Source organism: Limulus polyphemus, unplaced genomic scaffold (genome assembly GCF_000517525.1).
Source record: "Limulus polyphemus unplaced genomic scaffold, Limulus_polyphemus-2.1.2 Scaffold27, whole genome shotgun sequence".
NCBI classification, from domain to species: domain Eukaryota; kingdom Metazoa; phylum Arthropoda; class Merostomata; order Xiphosura; family Limulidae; genus Limulus; species Limulus polyphemus.
Window position 1 is genome coordinate 1,458,793 of NW_013665637.1, and position 21,918 is coordinate 1,480,710.

A 21,918-nucleotide genomic window follows, 5' to 3' on the forward strand; every position below is an offset into this window, starting at 1 on the left:
ATGGATTTTGGAGTTGCAAGGGGGAAAAACATGGGACGGTTTTTTATTGTGTTCTGTCAATCTGGTTTCTAATTTTCTTTCTGTTTCTCCGATGTAGAATTCTCGGCAGTTATTGCATGTTATTTTGTAAATGACGTTGGTATTGTGTGATTCGAAATAATTTTTGTTTAGTACCGATTTTAATTTAGCGCCGGGTTTTCGTGAGAATTTGACGTTCACAGGAATATTGTGTTTAATGTTTAGTTTTGTCCAAGTGTGGATAATTCTTGGGCTGGTTTCCGGAACAAAAAGTAAACTGCAGTGTAATGTTCTCTTGTTGGGTTTGTTAGTATCAATTTTGTTCGTGAGTTGAGTTTTGTTGTGGGGAATGTTGGCGAGTTTATCAACAATAGCTGGTGGAAATTTATTGGTGTGAATGAAGGAATGTCTACTGGTTTTGTGTCTTTGACAAGTGACTCTGCCAATCCCATACCCATTCGTATTCTACATGATACTGCGGCGATTCAGTCATTGTTATTAGAAGGAATATTGCCTTTGGATTCGAGTTCTACCACTGGTGAATCTGTTGCTGCTGAGTATTGAGGGTGGTTTTGTTAACGTTCCTCTTCATAACATTTATTTGGCATCAGACCTACTTTCGGAACCAGTTGTGGTTGGAGTAAGACCTACTTTGCCAAATAAGGGTGTATCATTATTGTTGGAAAGCGATTTGGTTGGGTGAAAAGTTGTTGCTGAACACAAAATGGTTAGTGAGCCGTTCACTGTTACATTTAAGGATGATGTTGTCGTTGAGGAGAATACTGATGTGTTTCTCTCATGTGCTGTGACTTGAGCTCAGACTAAAAAAATAAGCCAAAAACAAATGATACACATGAATTCAGAGGACGATATTATAGATTTGTCTCAGACATTTTTTGGATCCGATAGGGATCTTGTGAATGATCGTCCAACTGACAATATCTCAGTGAGGGACATGGACGTGAGGGATCTGATTCACCTAGTGAAGTTCCATTTGCTAAAAGTAAACTGATCGCTGAACAAGAAAAAGATGCGCAGATTTCTTCACTATTTAAACATGCACTCCCTAAGGATGAATTGTAGAAAGTTCCAAATGGTTATTTTTTTCAAAAATGGCGGGCTTATGAGGAAATGGAGACTACCAGATATGCCATATTCAGAGGAAAAGGGATGTAGTTTACCAAATCGTTGTTCCCAAAGCATATCGTTTTGAAATATTGAAAGTTGCCCATGAACTCCCTATGGGAGGTCATTTAGGTCAACAAGGCATGTGACAAATTTATGAGACCTTTCTTTTGGCCAAACATTTGGCAAGATGTTTCTTAGTTTTGTAGAACTTGTCATACCTGTCAGTTGGCCGGAAAACCTAACCAGGAAATTCCTGTTGCTCCTTTGAAACCTATTCCAGCTTTCAAAGAACCCTTCAGTCGTGTGAAAATTGATTGTATTGTGAATTATCCAATTCCTACCAATAAGAAAAGTTTGCGATTTTTGGGAATGGCTGGTTATTACAGGAAGTTTTGTCAAAATGTTGCTGATTTCACTGTACCATTAACAAACCTATTTAAAAAAATCAAAAGTTCAAGTTGTCTGAAACACGTCAATCTGCTTTTGAAAAGGTCAAATCTTTATTGTGCACTTACCCTGTATTGATGGCACCTGACTTTGTTATGATACGTAACACTTTTTATAGATTTTTAAATACAGTATCCTTCATCATATAAATATATTATTATCTGAACAGACAGGCACAGAGTGATACAAAGTTATATCGGTAAAGTTAGGGAAAACTATTAAGATAGGATGCTTTCATTGAAGATAAAATATTCAATATAAATAATTTAAATTGGAAAAATAGCTCTTTATGGGGGATATTGCACCTATCTTTGGTTTTGCTATTTCTCATTAAATTAAATTCAAATACGGCTGTTATTTGTTTCATATTCTATAATATAAAACATATTAATTATTAAGTTCTTAGACATTGAGATAGAAGTTTTTACTTAAGATGCTCACAACAGATAAGAGCTTTATAGAACGAACTTCAAGATACACTCGCTGCGACGATTAAAATCTGTTATTAATTTTGTTTTCCCTCAGTAGTACTCAAATCAACTTTTATAGTTGCAAGAATACTTATTTCGTGAGAGCAAAAACATTATGACGCTATGTAAAATGTTTTCAGCTCTGGTCACTAGTTTACAAAGTTATCGAGCAAGCTAGCTTGATGGTCTTCTGTAATAAAACTAATGTAAAATATTACAACAACAGGCTATCTGTGGGGCAATTGAAAACCTAAAGTTTTTATATCATATAAACTCCAATCAACGAAAAAAGGTATCAAGATAACAAATGAAGTTGGATTGTTAGGATAGCATCTTGTGTACGAATTCAGATGAAATGTTTTCAGAACAGCTTCTCGTTTCAACAAACCTTGCATGACACAAAGTACACTTTGACTTGTGTATTTTTCGTGAAAACGTGTGAAAGCAAAAGCATATGCTTATATGAAGATTGCTCTAAGATATTTATAAATGTCACTTACTGTAAGATGCTTGAGATAATAAAAAGTTTCTAAACCTTTAACCACATGACTATTGTTTTGATTCACTTGTTTCAGTGCTAATATTCAATTTATTCTTTAATCATATGTAAAATATACACCCTGATAAAAGACAAGAGCCCGAAACTCCAGTTTTGAGATTTTAAACGTAATGTCACTTCCTCTTACTTATCTACGTTCCTTGCTTTTGTTTTAATACTTTTAGAGCTGAGAAAGCTAACACAGATAAGGTATAAAACATTAAATCTTTTTTATTAAATCCTGTTAGCAAGTATTAACCTTATGCAGCGAGAAGCTTCATTGTACTAAGTCGACGTCATTGCACGCCTCTGGATGTAAAACTGTAATGAGCTATCCAAGGTTCGTGTCTCTAACGGTTCTGTTATTCGATTGGAATGTCTAAACACACCATTTGCCCTTAAAATCTTTATGGCTTGGTGGTTTCTTTCCTATGGCTAGCATCCGGTGGTCAGCGGTAACTTTGAGGTCTTATAACGCTAAACATTGGGGTTCGATACCTGCAGTGAGAACAGCGCAGACAGATCATTGTGTAGTTTTATGCTTGAAAACGAACAAACAATATGACTATATTTATCCGGTTTAATTAAGGAAGGTATCAGTATCGAGAATTATGAAACCATTTTACGTCATTTCATCAATCTTCACTGTGTTCAAATTTGTGTCACAACATTAATTTATCTCTTTGTACAAAAACAACTAATAACCTATATTATTATTGCTGTATACTTTATCGTTAACATGAGTCTGCCTTTTAGGAAAGATTTTTTTCATAGATTACAGGCAGAGCCGGCCTTAGGGTAAGGCAACCAAATTTTGCAGTGGCTGCGATAAACTCTGATCTAAGGACAAACAACGATTTTAGGTGTTCTTACAGACTATTTATTGATGTTCAGCATAAGATCGTTAAATTGGTCTCAACCATTTGAAAGTGCTTTTTTTAAATATCAGTACCCGATTAAAAATCATGTAGAATTTTCCAAAGTTATTTATTTCGCTGTAAAGATGAATAAATGATATAATTTTTTATTTTGATGAGACTTGATTCCTCTTGTAGAAGGATCTAGAACATGCTGATCACTAGCGACTTCAGTCTAAATATCCTGAGCATTTGCTCTCACAATCTAAAAAAGTTATTTTACTAGGCTGATTTAATGCTTTATACCGTTGTTTTTATCCTAATACATAGTCATTTATGTAATCGATTTAGGAGAACTGTTTTCCATTTTGCATTTTTTTTTACTGTCTTTGACCTAATGTTTACGACGCCAATTACACAGGCATGTGAATTTAAACTTAATAAAAGTTGTTTCAATAACGGATTTTCCATAATTCAACAATACAGATTTCGAAAATAATATTCATTTTTTTTCTATCATGTAAGGAATGTTTGCAAATCGGGAAAAAAAACAAACTCTTAGATTAAAAATTATTATTTCGTTTACCACAATGAACATTTTTTATTATCATGTTTGGGTTCTAGAACGATCGGTAAGACTTTTACGTTGCAATTGGTCTATAGAAATCTATATCCAGTGGTTGTCAACATTTTAAGCATAACGAAATGTGACCCGATTTCAGTGAAAATAATCCACTTTTGTAAAAGTACATATGACGTTTTATGAAAATTCTGTGCGCGATAGAGAAAAATGAATATCATTTTCGGATTCAGCGTACAGGAATTACTGTAGAACCCGTCACAATTTCAAGACAATAAAACCATCGCAGGCCTGTGTAATTGTACTGCATACGAATTACATTAGTTTATAGAAGAGAATCTCGTGAAAAAGCTGGAGTCCATGAACTGTTATACACAAGATGAAAGTTTCTAAATAGATGAAGAACAATCTAGGCAAGGAATAATCGTTGACGGTTGAAATACGCAACTAAGCTTAAGCTAAATAGTTAGTGTTTTATATCTTTACATAGACAACTTATACACTGTTTTTGCATACTGTTTAAAACTCTTCCAGAAAAATAGTCATTAAAGATGTAGAATTGATTCTGAAAGCATTCTGTCGCAAAAGATAAATGCATCAGTAAATATTTTGAAATTTACAAAATCAGAAATGTTTATCTAATATATACTTTTGTTTCAGGTGCAATAGAGTTGAAATTATTTCCTGGATAATATCACTATATAAGAAGACGGCTTTCACTGTTCCCAACATTTGTGCACGAACACCATTTCACAACATCTTCCCCTACAAATAAAGCTTGTCTCTCACAGTTATAGGAGACTGTAACATTAATTGTTTGTTACGAAATTCTCATTGGAGAGTTCTCTGTTCAAAGCCTTTCTCAGCACGAAGTATCATTGTTGTTGCATAGGCGTCAACCCCCCCCCTTCCCCCCGATTCACAAACATTATATTAACGTTATGTAAACACCAAATTCAGATATTTTAGAGTTTTTCAGGTAAAAAATACAAAAACTATGAATAAAAACAAAAATATGCGATTTTCTTCACACTTCTATAATGCAATTCAATTTCTGGATCTGAATGTGGTAGCAGCTTCAATACAACGTTCAATATTTATATCTACGTAAGCTCTGTCACGTCTGTGTCATTGCCCAGAACCTTAGCTGAGTTCAATCGATTGATGTACACAATGACATAGACTAGCTTTTATCGATAGCATGTGTTGTATCAATCTACAGGAGACTTAGATATAGACATGTGGCGACATGTTGGCGTTCAAAACAATCCCTTTAGGCCTAAAATACCATAAATATACCTCAATTACATGCTTGCTTTAAATTTTACTTCACAACCCCCTTCCCCTTCTCTTCCTAATGTACATGCATTCGAGACAGACTTAATGGGATTTGGGCGACGTGTTGGGGCTTCTGCTGACAATATTGAGTGTATGAGTCACACATAGAAGTGCAGGCAAACGTTCATGTGTACAAGATGCAGAACCCAATTTGGAGTAACAAGCTTCTTTGTTTAGTAATTTTATTACAAGACGTTGAATTGCAGTATGGAAAAAAGGATAATATATTTTTGATATGTTGATGACAAAATACAGACTGCTAAGCGAAAGTTAAATTGATTACTATGATCTCTATTTATACAAAATTTAATTTTGATATTTCTTTTACTAAGTAGTGTGGCTAACCTTTCAACGTCTCGAGAATGACTATTTAAAACTTTACTAACTTGCCTCTTTTTTTAGGGTTTAAGGATTAATGAATTTTAAACTTATTTATTACTGTTTTTCTTATATACATAAACTGTAAGATGTTATTTACTTGTGCATATGTATATGAAACCTAAAACTTATGGCTCTTTTTTTATACTATCTTATACATAAGAGCTTCACCGCATTGATTCGACAAATTTCATAATTTACTGCATGTGCAAAAACACGGAAAAATAAAAACTAAACACTATCACTAAGCAAAAAGTTTTCAACAAGTTAAATCATTTAAGGCTACAACATTAATCATTTTCTTCTTTGGTTTACTTCTAATTAACTGAGAAATCGGAATTAAATATGCACGAAGAACCCAGCCAAGAAACCAAGAGGAGCTTAAACGTTGGATATGAAAATTACGTATTATCCCCCCCCCCTTCATTCTCTGATAAAGCACCCCAGTGGCACAACAGATAGCCCATTATGTAACTTTGTGCTTAACTACAAACGAACTCAAATATAAAAAAGGTACATATTTCTTCGGATAAAAAAAAAAGAAACACCTAGCAAGCAAAGTAAATTGAATTGCTCGTGCTAACAACACTCGTTAAGTGTCTACAAGTAAATAAAGAAGTCCAAAGAAAGTAAAAGTTTCGGTTTAAAACTTCCAAAGCTAGCGAAGCATAAGACACCAATAGGCCAAAAATATATGATAAAAATCATGCTAACTTGAGATGTTTTTTTAAACACATTCTTCTTAACTTGTCCACTCGTATTCAATATCAGAAGAGTTTAAAGATAGCTCTGAAATGCTATCTTTACACACTTATGATTTTAGATGCGAGATGGACAAATTAAGAATGTGAAAACAAAAACCATCTGAGCGTAAAACTTTGTTTATCGCAATTTTGATTTTCAAAATGAAAAAATTAGCTTTGAATATTTTCTAAAAAATATTTAATTCTAATAACAACTATACTTTTAATATTTTCGTTTTTGCTTTTAGTGTGAAATAAAATGTATCCACAGACAAAATGAAAGTGTAATTTATGATTCATCACTGTAAAAAGCAGAACTTGAATTTAGCTAGAATCAAAATTTACATCTATTAACAAGCAGAGGTAGTTATGCACGGCTGATTACGTTATATCAAAACGATTTTGAATATAGAAATAAACAAGTCAGGAGAAAACTACAGCCAATATAAAGTTACTTAGAATGGAATCTATCAGAACTACATTATAACATCGTTTGGTGTTACGTATGCTGTGTGATACCCTGGAAAATTGATTGTTTTTGGGAAGGGCATGAAACAGCACTTTCTGACACAATATGTTCATATAATCTCATATCATAAAGATGTGTTCAGATTGAGAATTTGGAAAACAAAGAATGGTAAGCAAATTTCGGCATCTTGTAACAAATGAGAATCTATGAACTCAAAAGTTAGTGGCTAAAACCGTCCACATGTTCCTGGCACGTGTACTCAGCATCACTAAATAATGTTTATATTAATTTCTAAACATTATAGAATGTCATAAATGACTTTTCATGGGCCGTATATCCCAATCTTATAATTATTTTAAAGCTTATTTCCTGAGTGATGAATATATTGAAACCGAAAGTACCCGATTTACATTCAACGTTCATAAAATGCCCAATATCTGAATTCTTAGATATTCATACAAATTCAATCGGAATGGAAATACCTTGAGAAAGTTTTTTTCTTTAAACCTGGTAAAATTACTCAATTAACTCTAATGTATAATATGCTTATAATATTTGAATTCAGAAACCTGATAGCTCATTGAATTATAAATACTATTAATTACTCTATTTTTAGGGACTGGTGATTTATATTAGATAGTTGTAACTCCTATGAATTGAATAGTTTAGTTATTGTGTGACAGAAGCACAATTTTCAGAAGACAACTTTTTTATTTAGTAAAAAGTGAGAAGAACAAGAAAAATACTGAAACCAACGGCATATCTGGCTGAGAGTCTAAATGCGAGTTGGATTTTGTTTCTCGATAATATGTAAATCGTTGCCATAATCAACGTTTAATTTGCATTTTTTGTTGATTCTGAGAAAACATTTGACGACGTTGTTCTACATACTTTATAAGGAACATGATAAACATGTCTTAATGGTATAGATTTGCTTTATTAATCAAGTAGAAATGGAGCATTTGCTTCCTTAACTTCTTCCGTTCATTAATTAAATTAAGTCAGTAAATATCAAGTCGTCTTTCAGACCACCAGTTTTAACTGCAGTTTGGCAAAGTTATTACGAGAGAAAATCTACATTATTACTGAGAAAGTCGTTAAACTGAACACTCCTAAAGTTTTGTTATTCAACACGGTTTCAAAAATCTCCTTATCGTTGCCTGTAAAAGTTCTTCTGCTGCATGCAATAAATACTCAACAGGGAAACCAAACTAGTAAAAGTAAGTTTTTATACTTACTTTCTTTCCCAAGTTCCATGGTATATCCGCCTTCAAAACTAGTTCTGAGGAAATGATTTTCTTGGTTTTTATTGAAATTACCATGTTCTTCACGGTTTCTGGACTGAGGGTAAAAAATCAAACAAAATTAATGAGATATATAATGGTTTTAAATAAGAGAAAAATAAAATAAAATTTAGATTTAAATGGTTCCATCCGGAAGTAAAATATTGATATGCTGTCTTCGTTAATGTTTAAACTATTTTTGACTGTTCAACATCACAGAAATACTAGTGGGAACGGGTCCAAATGTCTACAAAAAAACAACGTATTTTCACCATAAAAATATTAATTTTTAAAGCATTTAGATAAATATTTAAATTCATTTATGTTAAAATTTGAAGTTGTAACTTGTTTGTAAAGAAAAAGCTAAGAATCTTTTGAATATATTTCGCTTACAAAAAGTAAAGTTCCATAAATGAGTCACATATAAAAGTAGGAAACTTGAATTATTTATTCTCCTTTTAAACGACCAGCTAAAACAAAACACATATTTGGACGAAATGTTTTTTTGTCACAACTAAATAAATTCTCAGCTGTTTTCTCACGTTTACTTACAAATAGAATGACCCCCCAGTGGCACAGCGGCATGTCTGCGTAGTTACAACGCTAGAATAAGGGTTTCGATACCCGTGTTGGACAGAGTAGTTGGACAATTGTGTAGTTTTGTGCTTAATTACAAAAATAAAAACAAATAGAATGATATGTTAATAAATAATTTATTAACATCTATAATCTTGAGATGTCATTCTCGATTTTCTCGTTCTCATCCTGCAGTAAAATTATTATTGATTATTTGATTCAAGATAGTGTAGCTGAATACATCTGCTATAGACAATCTACAAAATAAATAGTGTAGTGCAGTTTCAGGTTTATCACTATATTCCATAAAAATTTCAAGACTTAGAGAGTTATAAAAAATACTTTATAACTAAATTTAATCAAATACAGATGAAAAGGTATTGCCAGATTTAAACCTAACAACACTTACGGTAAGGGGCTAACAGTCGTGAAAAACATTAGTAGGTTTAAAGTAATTTTGATAAGTGTCTAATTAGAAACTGCATTTATTCTTTAGATAAGTCTTCAAGCACATAGGTTTGAATTTCAGATGCACATTGAAGCCACTGAAGTGGTCTGAGATTTCTCACGGTAATACCAAATCAACTGCACTCTCTGAATATTTAAGCGTGGTTATACATGCATGCTAGTCATCTGTTACTCTATTACTAAGCACATTCATACAGTGATTATAATTTTCGTGTACGTCTGTGTTTTCTGTGGATTATAAATGTTGGTGTCGTGAAAAAAACATGTATTTATCCTGTAACAAAAAGGCTTCGTTTGCAGAAACGCTCTATTCGCGTATCATTCATATAGTCAACTATTTAGAAGCCAGTTAATTGTAACACTCGAACAAATGTCCAGGTGATTAAATGAATTAGGAAAACTAAGTTTAGCTACAGTGCCTATTTGATTCATTTAACTGTTATAAAGATGTACTAATTTTCAATAACGTACGTTTTACATGTTTTTGGAAGTTTAATTATTCTAGGTAGTTCGTTGCACATACACAGTTCAGAATATACTGTATATTAAGCACAGAACTACTAAAGAGGTAGCGATTAAAAAATCTTGATGCAACTGACATGCGTACTTCTTGACTTTCGAAGTTTGAATGCGGATTCATTAAGTCATATATCTTCTTTTTTTTTTAATTAAGACCAAAAGCAATTTTTTGTTTTAGAATTTTTGTGCAAAACAACAAAAAGGGCTAACCTGCACATAATAGTCCTTAATTTTAAAATGACAGATTAGAGGGAAGGCAGCTAGTTAAAAGCCTCCAATGCCAACTCTTGGACTACCCCTATCTTATAGAATAGTGGGATTTTTACTGTCATTTTTATAACGCACCGAAGGCCCTAAAAGGCATTTTGCAGCTACACATTCCGAGTACGCTAATCATTAACTCACGCTTTACCATTAGAGGAAGAAATAAAAATTAATACCTGGGTAGAAAGTATTTAATTGGAACACTATTGATAAAATTGTCTGCGGATGCACTGTATACAAAACGAGAATAATCATACCAGTGATCGAAACGTCATACCCATTTTATAAACATTCTTCCTTACTGTAGAAATTGTAACTTGTAATAAAATAATAATGAATATTTTAAAAAGATTCTGTGATTAAAATGTTAGTGAATGTTTTGGTCAGATTCAACGAGTCTCTCTCATTGATTTGCGATATGAAATAATATAATATACTGGTAAAATAGAAATATCAATCATTCTCGCAAAACTTCATGATTAGAAGCCAATAAAGTTCGAACATCGTAAATATCAGAAACGACTATATTTGCATAGTTAACAAAATAATTAAGTAGCCAGATGGCATGTGCCACAGTAAGTATGAACCATATCTGCACAACATATCCCAGCTGTACCTTAAGAAGTATTTAAATTTGACAAATAACTTGCCAAACTATGTAAATTAAAACGTTTTTCTGCCTCTCTTCAGCTTTAGAAAGTAACACAAAAATGCCCTTACAGCTCATTTATTGAAAAATGGTACGTCATATCTGACATTTAATCAATTGTAGTTCAACGCCATAAACAACTGCTAAATCACGTGACTTTTAAATCAACGATATTCTGACATTTGTACATTTTAGGAACAGAATGTGCAAATTCCGTAAAGTTTTATAATATAAAATTTATTTTAAAACAAAGTTATCAGTAAGAAATGGAATAAAGAAACGTTTATTTGTTTTAGAGAAAAGCCACATTGAGCTATTTGCTGTGTCCACCGCGGGAAATCGAATCTTGGATTTTAGGGTTGTAAGTCAGTAGACTTATCGCTGTCCCACCATAGGATAAGCAAACGTTAAATAGTTTATACTATTATAATTAATTTGTTCTCAATGTTTATAATCTTTTAATAATTTACCAGTCCCTATTTCTGTTATTTATTGTGTTCGGTGTAGCAGGTGTAGTACATATCTATACATACATACAATAAATATATTCAAGTGTGTATATATGAGACATATCATTTTACTTTTTGGAGATATATTCTTAATTGAAATGAAAAAAATAATAAACGACAAGAAAATCGTATTTCGATGTACATTTCACCCATGGAAATATTTTGTACTACCGAAAACAGCTTAACACAATTCAATAACATACACAATATTATTAAAATTACACACACGCATACACGTCTTGAGATTGATTTACGAAAAAAAACATTATAAAAAGGACTTCATTGCTGAAGAAAAAAATAAGGATTTACATAGCAAAAAAAATTATATATATAATATTATTCAATTGACATTAACTTTTTGTAAGAGCGATCTACCTACTTAAAACAAAATAAGGTTAACCTGGAAAAGAGTATAGATAATTATAGCTAACTGAATATATGACTTACGTTCTTACTTATAAAGATTAGAATGCAATGTTTCATCAGTTGGGTCAATAAGAGACTGGCCAGTTGGTATCGAAACAAATAACAAGACATGACAGATAAGGCTCTTACTAAATAATTAAATGCATTTGTACATAGAATATAGCATGTAGGATAGTTAACCAGCATCAACAGAAACAAATAAATACACTGAGGAATAATTCCGAACGTGGTAAGAAATCCACCGAAGTCGTGAACTATTCAACCTCAACTGTTGTTTTCTAAAGCAGGATTCGGTTAAGGAAACTATCTGTTGTTTCACGATTCACAGTTTTGTAATGTATCCTACATCAACTGTGTGTTTGTGTATATGAGACTGATTTACGATTGGTAGAAGTCTCTGGATTCAAATCATCCAATTTTGGGATTGGCCAACTACAGAAAGAAAATGTTTATTCTGAGGAAGCAGTCTGTCATTTTCAGTCCAACTTAATATGCATACTGCTGACCGTGTGTATTTTATGTGTTCTAACCCTTGCTTCTAAACCAGTCAGCAATCCTAAATTCAGTTTGCAATACAGCATATTATTTTATTATTCAAATACAATCTCTTCTTGTTTTAATCCCAATCAGGTTACATAATCTAATAATAAAAAATAGTAATATTCTACCACCAGACAATCAACCTTACTGTCAACTTTTTTGCTTCTTGTCAGTAGTATTTCTATTCATTTATCTCAACACCGAGCCTTGTCTCCTTACACTTGCAACAAATCATTATACTTGTTATTTCAAATAATAGATCCATGAATAACTTGCTATTGCAGAGGTCAGGTAAGTGTGTGCTTAGTTCTTCTTGAATCTTGCAATATTGAAGATTACCAATCAACAGTAAACTCAGGATGTCGTTTACCAGAGTCTAGTTATTGCAGAAGTTGAGTTTTTGATTCCTCTTCCGTACTTTTTGTATAATACCAACCCAGAGATATGCCTGCAATATTGTAATACCTACGTGAAAAAAGGAAGAGAGCTAAATTAATCTGAAGGTGGAATCATAGAAATCCCTTGATTGATATGTGAAAATTCTCTGTTGCATTTGGAGAGCTTCCTAGGGCTTCAAAATGTGTCCATATTTTTATGCTTTTCTCAGCCACCAAGATAACTGAACCACAATTTAGTCCACAGAAATGCTGATAATATCGTTATGGTGCAGATCAGCCTGTGCAAAGACCATCACAAAGAGTAACCATTAGAGTCATGCTGAGACCTCCTAGAATGATCTTTGCAGCAAACCACATAGATTACCTTCTTGAAGCTATATGTTGGTGGACATCTTAACAAAGTTTAGGGATGAGGTGCAACGCACCTTGCTCATCACTATACAGCATGGTCACTATCATGCCAAGTGAAAGATATACCCTGGATTAGCCGGTAACCCTCGAAAAAAGGTGTTGATGCAATTTACTGACATGAATATTGTGCTTAAGTAGACATGAGCAACACAAGTAGTGATGCCACAGCTATGATGATGCATTACTCAAGCGATAAGAAGAGGGAATTTAACATTTGGAAGAATGAAAGAATTCTGGTCCTAGAGAGTCAGAACTGATATTTTTGATGACGCTTTATCCACATTCATTTATGCTTAATGACAGTAATTATAGATGGCTGCCATTGCTACATCAAATAGGAAATGGCAAGGTGAAACAAATTATGTTTCCATTTTTTTCAGAAATTCAACAACGGAAGATCTAGATCATTTTCTTAAGCATTTTCAATAGGTTGCTACTTGGAATTCCTGGATTCAGGACAAAATGGTGTACCATCTGCTGGTTAGTTTGGATGGTTTGGCATGAGATGCCTGGAACTCAACCAACTCCTCAGTTAGGAGGCTGTTGCAGTAGAGAATATGGGCATATCACCTTTGAATACCCTTGAAAACATTTTCTCTGATCAGTGAAATAAGTGAATGTTGCTAAGTTTATATAATAAAGCATATTCAGCAAAGCAGAAGCTGACTGAGAAAATATACTGGTTGATATCAAAACCCTGCAAATCTTTTGGTAATACATTCCTTATGCTTAAGTGAAGCTGAGTAGGGTAAAGATATGAGGTGGTTACCTCAACCATTTTGCCAGAGATAAAAAACCCACAGCAGTAGCTGCAGTGTTTCCACTAGAGACATAGATATAGTGTATGAACTCTGCATTATAAAGGCAACAACTGATCGCACCGCACACAGCAACTCGGTGTAACGTGAATGGCGGCAAGTGGAGTGGTATAGATGCCCAGGACCTGCTTCTCTAGCTGATGTGAATAAGAAGATATCTAATCTACAAAGAAAAAGAGACAAGAGAATGAGAGATTGTTGTTACAACTAAGGATTGTCTGTTACTAATGACATAGGTGTAAATTTTCCTGTGCTTTCACAAAAGCCCATACATCTTCCAAATCCAAAAAAAGGCAGACAGTAAGCATAGAGGAGGTGACCTAATGAGTACGCTGTCAGGTCTATTAGCTTAAACTAGTGAGCACTGGATCGTCTCTGGCCACTTATCTAAAATAGAACAGCCATCTTTTCCTTTAGCTGCCAAGGTTACCTCTATGTCTATAGGGTCGAGCATGACTTAATATATGTATGTGAAGGTACATGGGAATGAGGTAGAACTTTAAGTTTATAAAGGAGCACCTACAACTTTAATTGATCCTACTGTGTATCAGTTACTGTCATGTAAACCATCTTTTCAATCAGCAAACATACATTTCTTGCTAATAGTAATAGGCTCGCAGTAAATGGTGGAGTTCAACTCCACATCACTGTTAGTGTCATCACTAAGCATGCAAGAGTAATTATGAATCTCGGCTTGAACATTTGTGTTTTAGGTTTAGAATTAGCTACTGAGCCATGTGTTCTGCGCTTCTGTGGTAAAACTATAAAGAGCTGACTAAAGAATACCGAACCCTACGAGTTTTTATAGATGAAGGAATTGCAGCTCCTTCTTATGCACAAGTTGTTTATCAACGTGTTTGGTAAAACTGAGATCCACAGTTTTCTATTAAGAATTTATCTCAAGCTTGCTGAAACAGTTACCTCTCCAGGAGAAAGGTAGATTTCGGCTATGGTATGTAATTATATCAACCATACAGTCAAATTATGACACATAATAATCGTTGGTATTGTGTATGAAGCGGAAATAACTGAAACTAATAGTGTTTCTAGTACCACATAAGCACATAAATGTACGGTTGCTAGTACATCTAAGGTTGAAGATTGTGCAGAAAATTTGAGCTTAAGCCAGCAGGGAAAATTCTTAAAGTTGCTGACAGGATTTGCCAATATATTTGTTTAGGCAGATGACCATCTGTAAGAACAAACGTCATTTAACTTTATATAGCTATGAGAGGTGCATTCTATATAGCAGTTTTAATGTAGGTTTCCTTGGAGAAATAAGGATACAGCTACCACCGAGGTGCTGAAGGACGCATCCTTCAGAGCTTACTCTGTCATTGCCTATAAAAATAGTAATAAAAGTAGAAGTCTCCGGTCGCTTTCAAGTGGTTAAATCTAGAAATATGTCGATGTGGCAACAGAAATAAATTGACCTAGATTATGGAAACATTAGCAAGATTGGTTTCAACTTTAAGAAAGCTGGACTGAGTTTTGTGTCATGACATTCAGCCTGCATAATGTAACAGCTACTTTGTAGTTGCTGATAAAACTGTAGTTGCATAATTTGCGAAGAAATATGTCTTGCATTTGTCAACAAGATTCTATAGTTGAAAGCCTGAGCACTGTATTTGAACATGTGAAACAATGTCTGCAAATGAAGCCAGAGAAATGTTCTCTAATGTAAAAGTATGCAGATACTGTCAGGTATAATGAGCAGAGAATCTACAGATCCTGTTAAAAATGACCCTAACCTACTAACAAGAAGTAGGACAAACACTATGAATAATAATATTATAGATGCTTTGTAAATAACTTTTATGCTATAGTATCTTTCCTTTACATTAACTAATGCTAAGTTCCATTCTAAATTAGCTGAAAAGTATACACTCTTTCTACTTCCTAAAATGTGTCTTAGTAGATGTAAAAGCATTAGCTAATCTGTGAAGAGGTGTTTCACTTCTCCTGAATAAGGATGTCAGTGATGGTGAAATCAGCATTGATACTGCAAAGATGATGTAGAAATGGTCAAAGCTTATGCATGACAAATTTTAATGTCTCTGAATGATATTGCTGCATAACATACAAAGAACAGGGTTGCTTGCAGTTATAGTATTTTAACAGCTTTCGCCAGTATTTGTATGGTGGAGAATTTACTCTTAGTGTCACTGAAGTGACTCATGAAAAGTAGAGAACTGAATCATAAGACTACACATCAGATAAGAACATTGAAGGATTATCCATTCACTATAAAATAAAAATTGGGCCAAGAGCAATGAGATACAATTGAACATTCTTGTCAGCAGGTGAGAGCTTTTCCACTTCGGGATTATTTGAATCCTGTACGCAATGTTGCTGTGAAACACAAAGTCTGAGCTGTGTTGATGAACCATAGATGTAACGAGGATTTCACTAACTGATGGATACTCAATGAAAAAAAAAAGATGCTACGAGAAGAACAAGCAAAGAATTCAGGTCTAGTTTGTATACTACTTTTCATGCAGCAAGGAGCAGCATGGTCATCAAAAAATCAGTGAACACGACATGAGAGTAAGTAACCTCTAGCAGCTGTTTGAATAACGACAATTGCAGAAATGGGAGGGAGTACCCTACGGTTGCTACAACTTACTCACATGTGGTACCCAACCTGTGATGCAACTGGTTATTCCTATATCTCCAATATCCAGGATTCTCTGATCAGTGTATGATAAACTGATGGTACGACATGCCTTATACTGCAGCTAACCTTTGGAATGTTTTTTCTGGTTGTATTTATGTAGAGGTGTAGATTACTGACGTGAACACAGCATCGTTTTCGTGGCTCAGGAAAAGAATTATCCATGCTAGAGAACACTCTGACAGTGTTGTAGGCTCACCACTAGAGAGAGAATAACTCGGAATATTATGAGATCCCACTCCAAAATGAACTACAAAATTCATTACATACTCGTGGTCACTGACTGCTTCATGAAATTGGATGAGGCGCATGCCTTGGATGATACGTTGGCTCAAACAGTCACAAATTAGTTGAATAGTGCAAAAACTCGCTTTAAAAATCAGAGGAAATTCATGTGTTCTGTCCATATACACGTGTATACTTCTGTATTGTCAACATTTATAAAATCACACTAATTGAAATGCACAAAAGAATGAATTAAAGAAAATACTACTCATATAATCAAAGAATTAAATTATCTTTGTCATATAAATGAAGCTACTTTGCCTGTATGATATGAAGTAAGCTTGTAAAGGTCCAATTTAGCAGTGGTATAGTATAGCATAAAATGTAAGCAAATTTAGTATACAGTATTTTGAAATGTTTGAACATTTAGGAATATTTTCAAACGACGATACATATTCGTTCACCTTGCTGTGCAACAAAATGTGCACAACATAATTCAGTTTAATTAGCTGTCTTTCCCTTTTTCAAACACATGTAAACCTGAAATTACTAAAATGCACAACCGGCTCTGGCTATTGTGAAGCTTGTAGTAATCACGAAAGAATCAACAGCTTCTGAAACCACTGATAAACCAGGCAATGGTACAAGTGATATAGTATCCCATATACAGTAAATGTTGAAAGTTCTCAGCTGCACTCAGTGAGAATACCATTTTTTATCTCACAACACCTGACTATACGACGTTTAGATCATAGGAAGATCAACATTAAGAAAATACATGCCGATAAACACGTATGTGACAAAAAAGTTAGTTTTAGTTCAAAACAGTATAGAATTCCATCAAAGTTATTGCAACCTGAACCAATGTTCTATATAACGTTTCTTTGTATTGGGCGGACTGCAAACTTCTCTGAGCAACACTTTTCCGTCCAGCACTTTTTTGAGCAGCTTTTATCACACAATTTGAATAATACCAAGTATGTGCCTTTCACAGAAAACTATTACTAACTGACTAATTTGTGAATTACCATTTGCTTTGATGTGTGTTGCATGACAGATTGATGTGCACAACTTAGAGGTAACACTGATCTGAACACTTAACCTCTTACGGATAAGACTAGGCACTGTACTCACTGTTTGACATAGGATAAAAAACAGCTGGTTCGACCATTTCTGTTCAAACCAACAAACACTCGAGTTTTTCAACTTTGTGCTTTTGTCAAATATAATTCCACCACACTTTCATCACGGAGGATAGTTTTGACCTAGATGTCAACCCATATGTGCGGCTAGAGGATATGGTTTGTTTGTTTGTTTTGAATTTCGCGCAAAGCTACATTAGGGCTATCTGCGCTAGTCGTTCCTAATTTAGCAGTGTAAGACTAGAGGGAAGGCAGCTAGTTATCACCACCCACCGCCAACTCTTGAGCTACTCTTTTGCCAACGAATAGTGGGATTGACCGTCAGATTATAACGCCTCCACGGCTGAAAAGGCGAGCATGTTTGGTGTGACGGGGATTCGAACCCGCGACCCTTAGATTGCGAGTCGAGCGCCCTAACCACCTGGCCATGCCGGGCCAGAGGATTTGGTAAAAAGTATTAAATTTGTCAATGCAAGTACACCTCAAACTCTAATGCTGGTGGACGTGAACTTTCTCCTCCTGGGCCATTTACTGGATAATCTTTACATTCGAGGATGAGGGGAATGACAAGATGTTGATGGAGATCGGCAGCAGCTCAATTCTTGACTATCCTAAGCTGTCCATAGTCATTCCAAATGTTTTGACTGTTGGGAGACTGCTCTCCACTACTACCAAATACCCAACATTATTCTTCTCTGATGTTCAAATCACTGAATGACTGCCAAAATATAAAAAGTCTAGAAACTATTTCAAAATCTGTAGTAAGAGTGTGAGTTTACTGTAACACGTTTTTTTTATTAATTTCTTCATTGTTTGTTACAAGTGTCTCTTTCCACTTAACTCTTACCCAATTAACTTTTATCTTTCTTAGCATCATTTGTATCTATACTATTTTACTTATATAAAAATATTTACTCAAGAATCCATTTTATATATCACTATTTTATTTTGTACTTTATGAAAAGCTTTTACTTATATATGTATATGTTGAGTGCAAAGTTCTCATGTTTGTAAATGAAGGATTAATGTCTGTAAAAATTTTAACATTTTAATGCAATTTTATGTTTAAATGGATTATTTTACATTCATGTTTTTCAATTGTTTTTTGGTATTTTCGTGTTTAAAGGTGTTTTCTATATTGTGACACGTTGACTATTTAGTTAGCTGTATGTGTGCTAATTGAGATCATTTGTTATACCCATTTGTCTCATGTACATGTACTCGGTCTTGTGTGTTTCATTTAAAGGAGTATCTAGTCTGAACAAGGTTTGCAATTTTCCTGGGTTTTGCTGGATTTTGATTTCATAGTAAAATTAAACTTAAAATATTAGGTTGACAGAAAGAGATTTGTGGTATGATGATTCCACACATTTCGCTCTCCTATATATTTCATATCATACATTTTCTTTTAAATTTTTCTGAAGTTCTTATTTAAAATATGGTGCACACATTCGTTGCCATGAGAATAAGAATTGCATCCAAAGAAAATAGGTTTTTTCACCGTCAAAGAAATGGTTTTGAAAAATAGGACATTAATACTAGTGCAGAACTTCTATTAATCGACTACAACAGCATGTTTATAATTAACTACTTACTTGTAGTATTTGTTACTGAGTACAAAGCTCAAATTCATACGATGTTTGTGGTTTTAGTATTATAATGAACTAATCACTGATAACATTCCACTTATTAACACTACACCAGTGACCTGGACATTTTTACTTCAGAAACACCTTGCATTATAAAGATAATTTTGGATATTCGGTATAAAATGGTTAATTTTCTACATCTCTTTACGATAAACGTTTAGTTTTATCTTTTTTTTTGTAAGTTTGGAACTATCAATATCCTGTATTAAAATCACTAATAGCTGATAAAATGTAATTATTCCACGTTTAGTTAATTGTCTATTATTTATTCCAAAACATGCCCCTGTTCCAAAATTCCCTACAAAGTTATTTACTGGTTTATCCGGTTAACAACAAATAACGTACAGATGAAGAATATACATAAAGTACTTTATAAGTACAAGTCCGACGATACCAATGCATTGCATTGATAAACCTTTAATTGTTTATTTATTAGATAAACTTTATAAATTTTATGGATAAATTGCTTGATTTCATTAAGCATTTTTTTTTATCTAATGCCGAATGAAACTTCGTGCCATATTTAGTAAAGTTTATCTTTCGACATTTCTTGCGTGTACTAAATGAAAGGATCTCAGAAATGTTACATCTTTAACACTTTATAATCTTTAGTCATTTGATAATGTTTTTTTATTCCAAAGGGTGTAGAACCTAGCTTTAACCTAGGCGAAGAAGCATGTCAATTATTTAGAAAAAAATTAATAAACTGATAACTCCCATAGCCGGCATGTACTTCTTGTGCCAAAATCTATCAAATATATGGAAGATAACATTATAATAATACAATTACAAATCGTTGACGCAAGACATGTTAAGTTTATATTGAGATAAACTTTTATTTGTTTTAAAACATTCCAGATTGTACTCATTTTTGATTTTCCAAAACAAACTATTTAGATTATTATCAATATTGCACTTAAAAATGATTTACAAAAAGTGATACGTTTTTGTGCAATGATTATATAGGGTGGTACATGTCTCGCATATTTCAAAGTCTTCCTCTTAGTATGACTTTTCTAAATCATATTTGTGTTTCACCAATTGTCTTTTTTTCCCTTTATTATTACAGTAATTACTTTCGGTGTCGTTAACAAGAATGTGTGGAAAGAAAGAGTGAAAAAGTGACATTATGTTGTGATATCAACGGTGCAAATTCGAACAATTGAAGTTATTGTTTTCTGTGCAAAGCTACACAATGGGCTATCCGCACTTTGTCTATCGCGAGAGAACGAGCCCCGGATTTTTGTAATGTCTGTAAAATTACCGCTGTCCCAATGAGAAACCGAACAGTTGTAAGGGCAGAACTCAGAAAACGTATGGTTGTGCACGACTTTTGCTTCATCCTGTGTTTTGATAGAAACATATAAACATTGATGTAGATTTTGTGGTTGCAAACTTTGTTGTTATTCGTAATCTTGAGTATATGAATAACTTTGTAGTTTATCCATTTCTTTGATCATTCACACTTTATCTAATATTCTCAAAAGTAACAGCAAACAAACTTCTCACCAAGTTGTGTCACAAGTTAACGAAAGTTAAGACCCAAGAGATTTGAACCATTTTCTATAATCAGACCACACGTGCTTTCTAGCACATTTAAAAGTAAAGAGTAATCAATCACGAAGCGAACAGCTATGGTATGGCATGCTACCTTTCTAGTAATGACCCCAAGAAGCACAGAAAGGATAAAATCTAATTTAGTACGTTTGATTTATGTGTTGGCACAGGGCCTATCTACAAACATCATATTATGCGATGTATACTTTAAGATAAACTTTATATATGATCTCATGCGATTGAAACCGAGCAGAAAAAGACATTGTGTAACAAGCAATCTCGTTTAAATAGTTGTTTTATTTTCACAACCGAAGCAAAAGATGTATTTATGAACAAATACCGAGATTGCATCTGCAACATAAACGGGTTTGACACACCTAATAAAAAAACAGCCTCCGGGCACGTTCTTCTCTATTCAAAATTAATTACAACATTATGTTTATCTGACAAATATAGTTACTTAATGGTATCTGATGTGCCTGTTGACGAAAGAAATAGGAGTTTCCATTTCAGCTGCTTGAAACTTCGCTCAAGCCCTGATCTTAAAAAATAAAATAAATAAATTGGCAACTTTTTATATCACATTTCATTTGTTGCAGGGATATGATGGGTATCTGTTTCAATACTGTATTTATTTCTTAGGTTTTGTATACAGTAAGTATCAATATTATTTCTAGATTGATTTTATGTACATTTACATACGGTAACTCGAATCAAACGACGATTTTTTACATCAACAAGCCTTTTTTAACTTTTAAAAGCAATAAAAAACTCTGAACTACTAGGATTACCTAATGGGAGTATACGGAGAAAACATGGCTGTATGTTTGTTTTTGTTTGTTTG

At 33.5% G+C, this 21,918-nt stretch overlaps 1 protein-coding gene across 5 annotated transcripts in view; it reads right to left on the reverse strand.

Annotated features, from left to right (window-relative positions):
* The window catches only part of LOC106459428 (follistatin-related protein 5-like), a 133,904-nt gene that overhangs the window by 60,222 nt on the left and 51,764 nt on the right, over nt 1-21,918 (reverse strand). For all 5 annotated transcript variants that reach the window (XM_022386075.1, XM_022386054.1, XM_022386062.1 and 2 more), the window contains exon 3: nt 8,205-8,307. In XM_022386075.1, the coding sequence (XP_022241783.1) occupies nt 8,205-8,307 (103 nt within the window). The remainder of the gene's footprint in view (nt 1-8,204; nt 8,308-21,918) is intronic.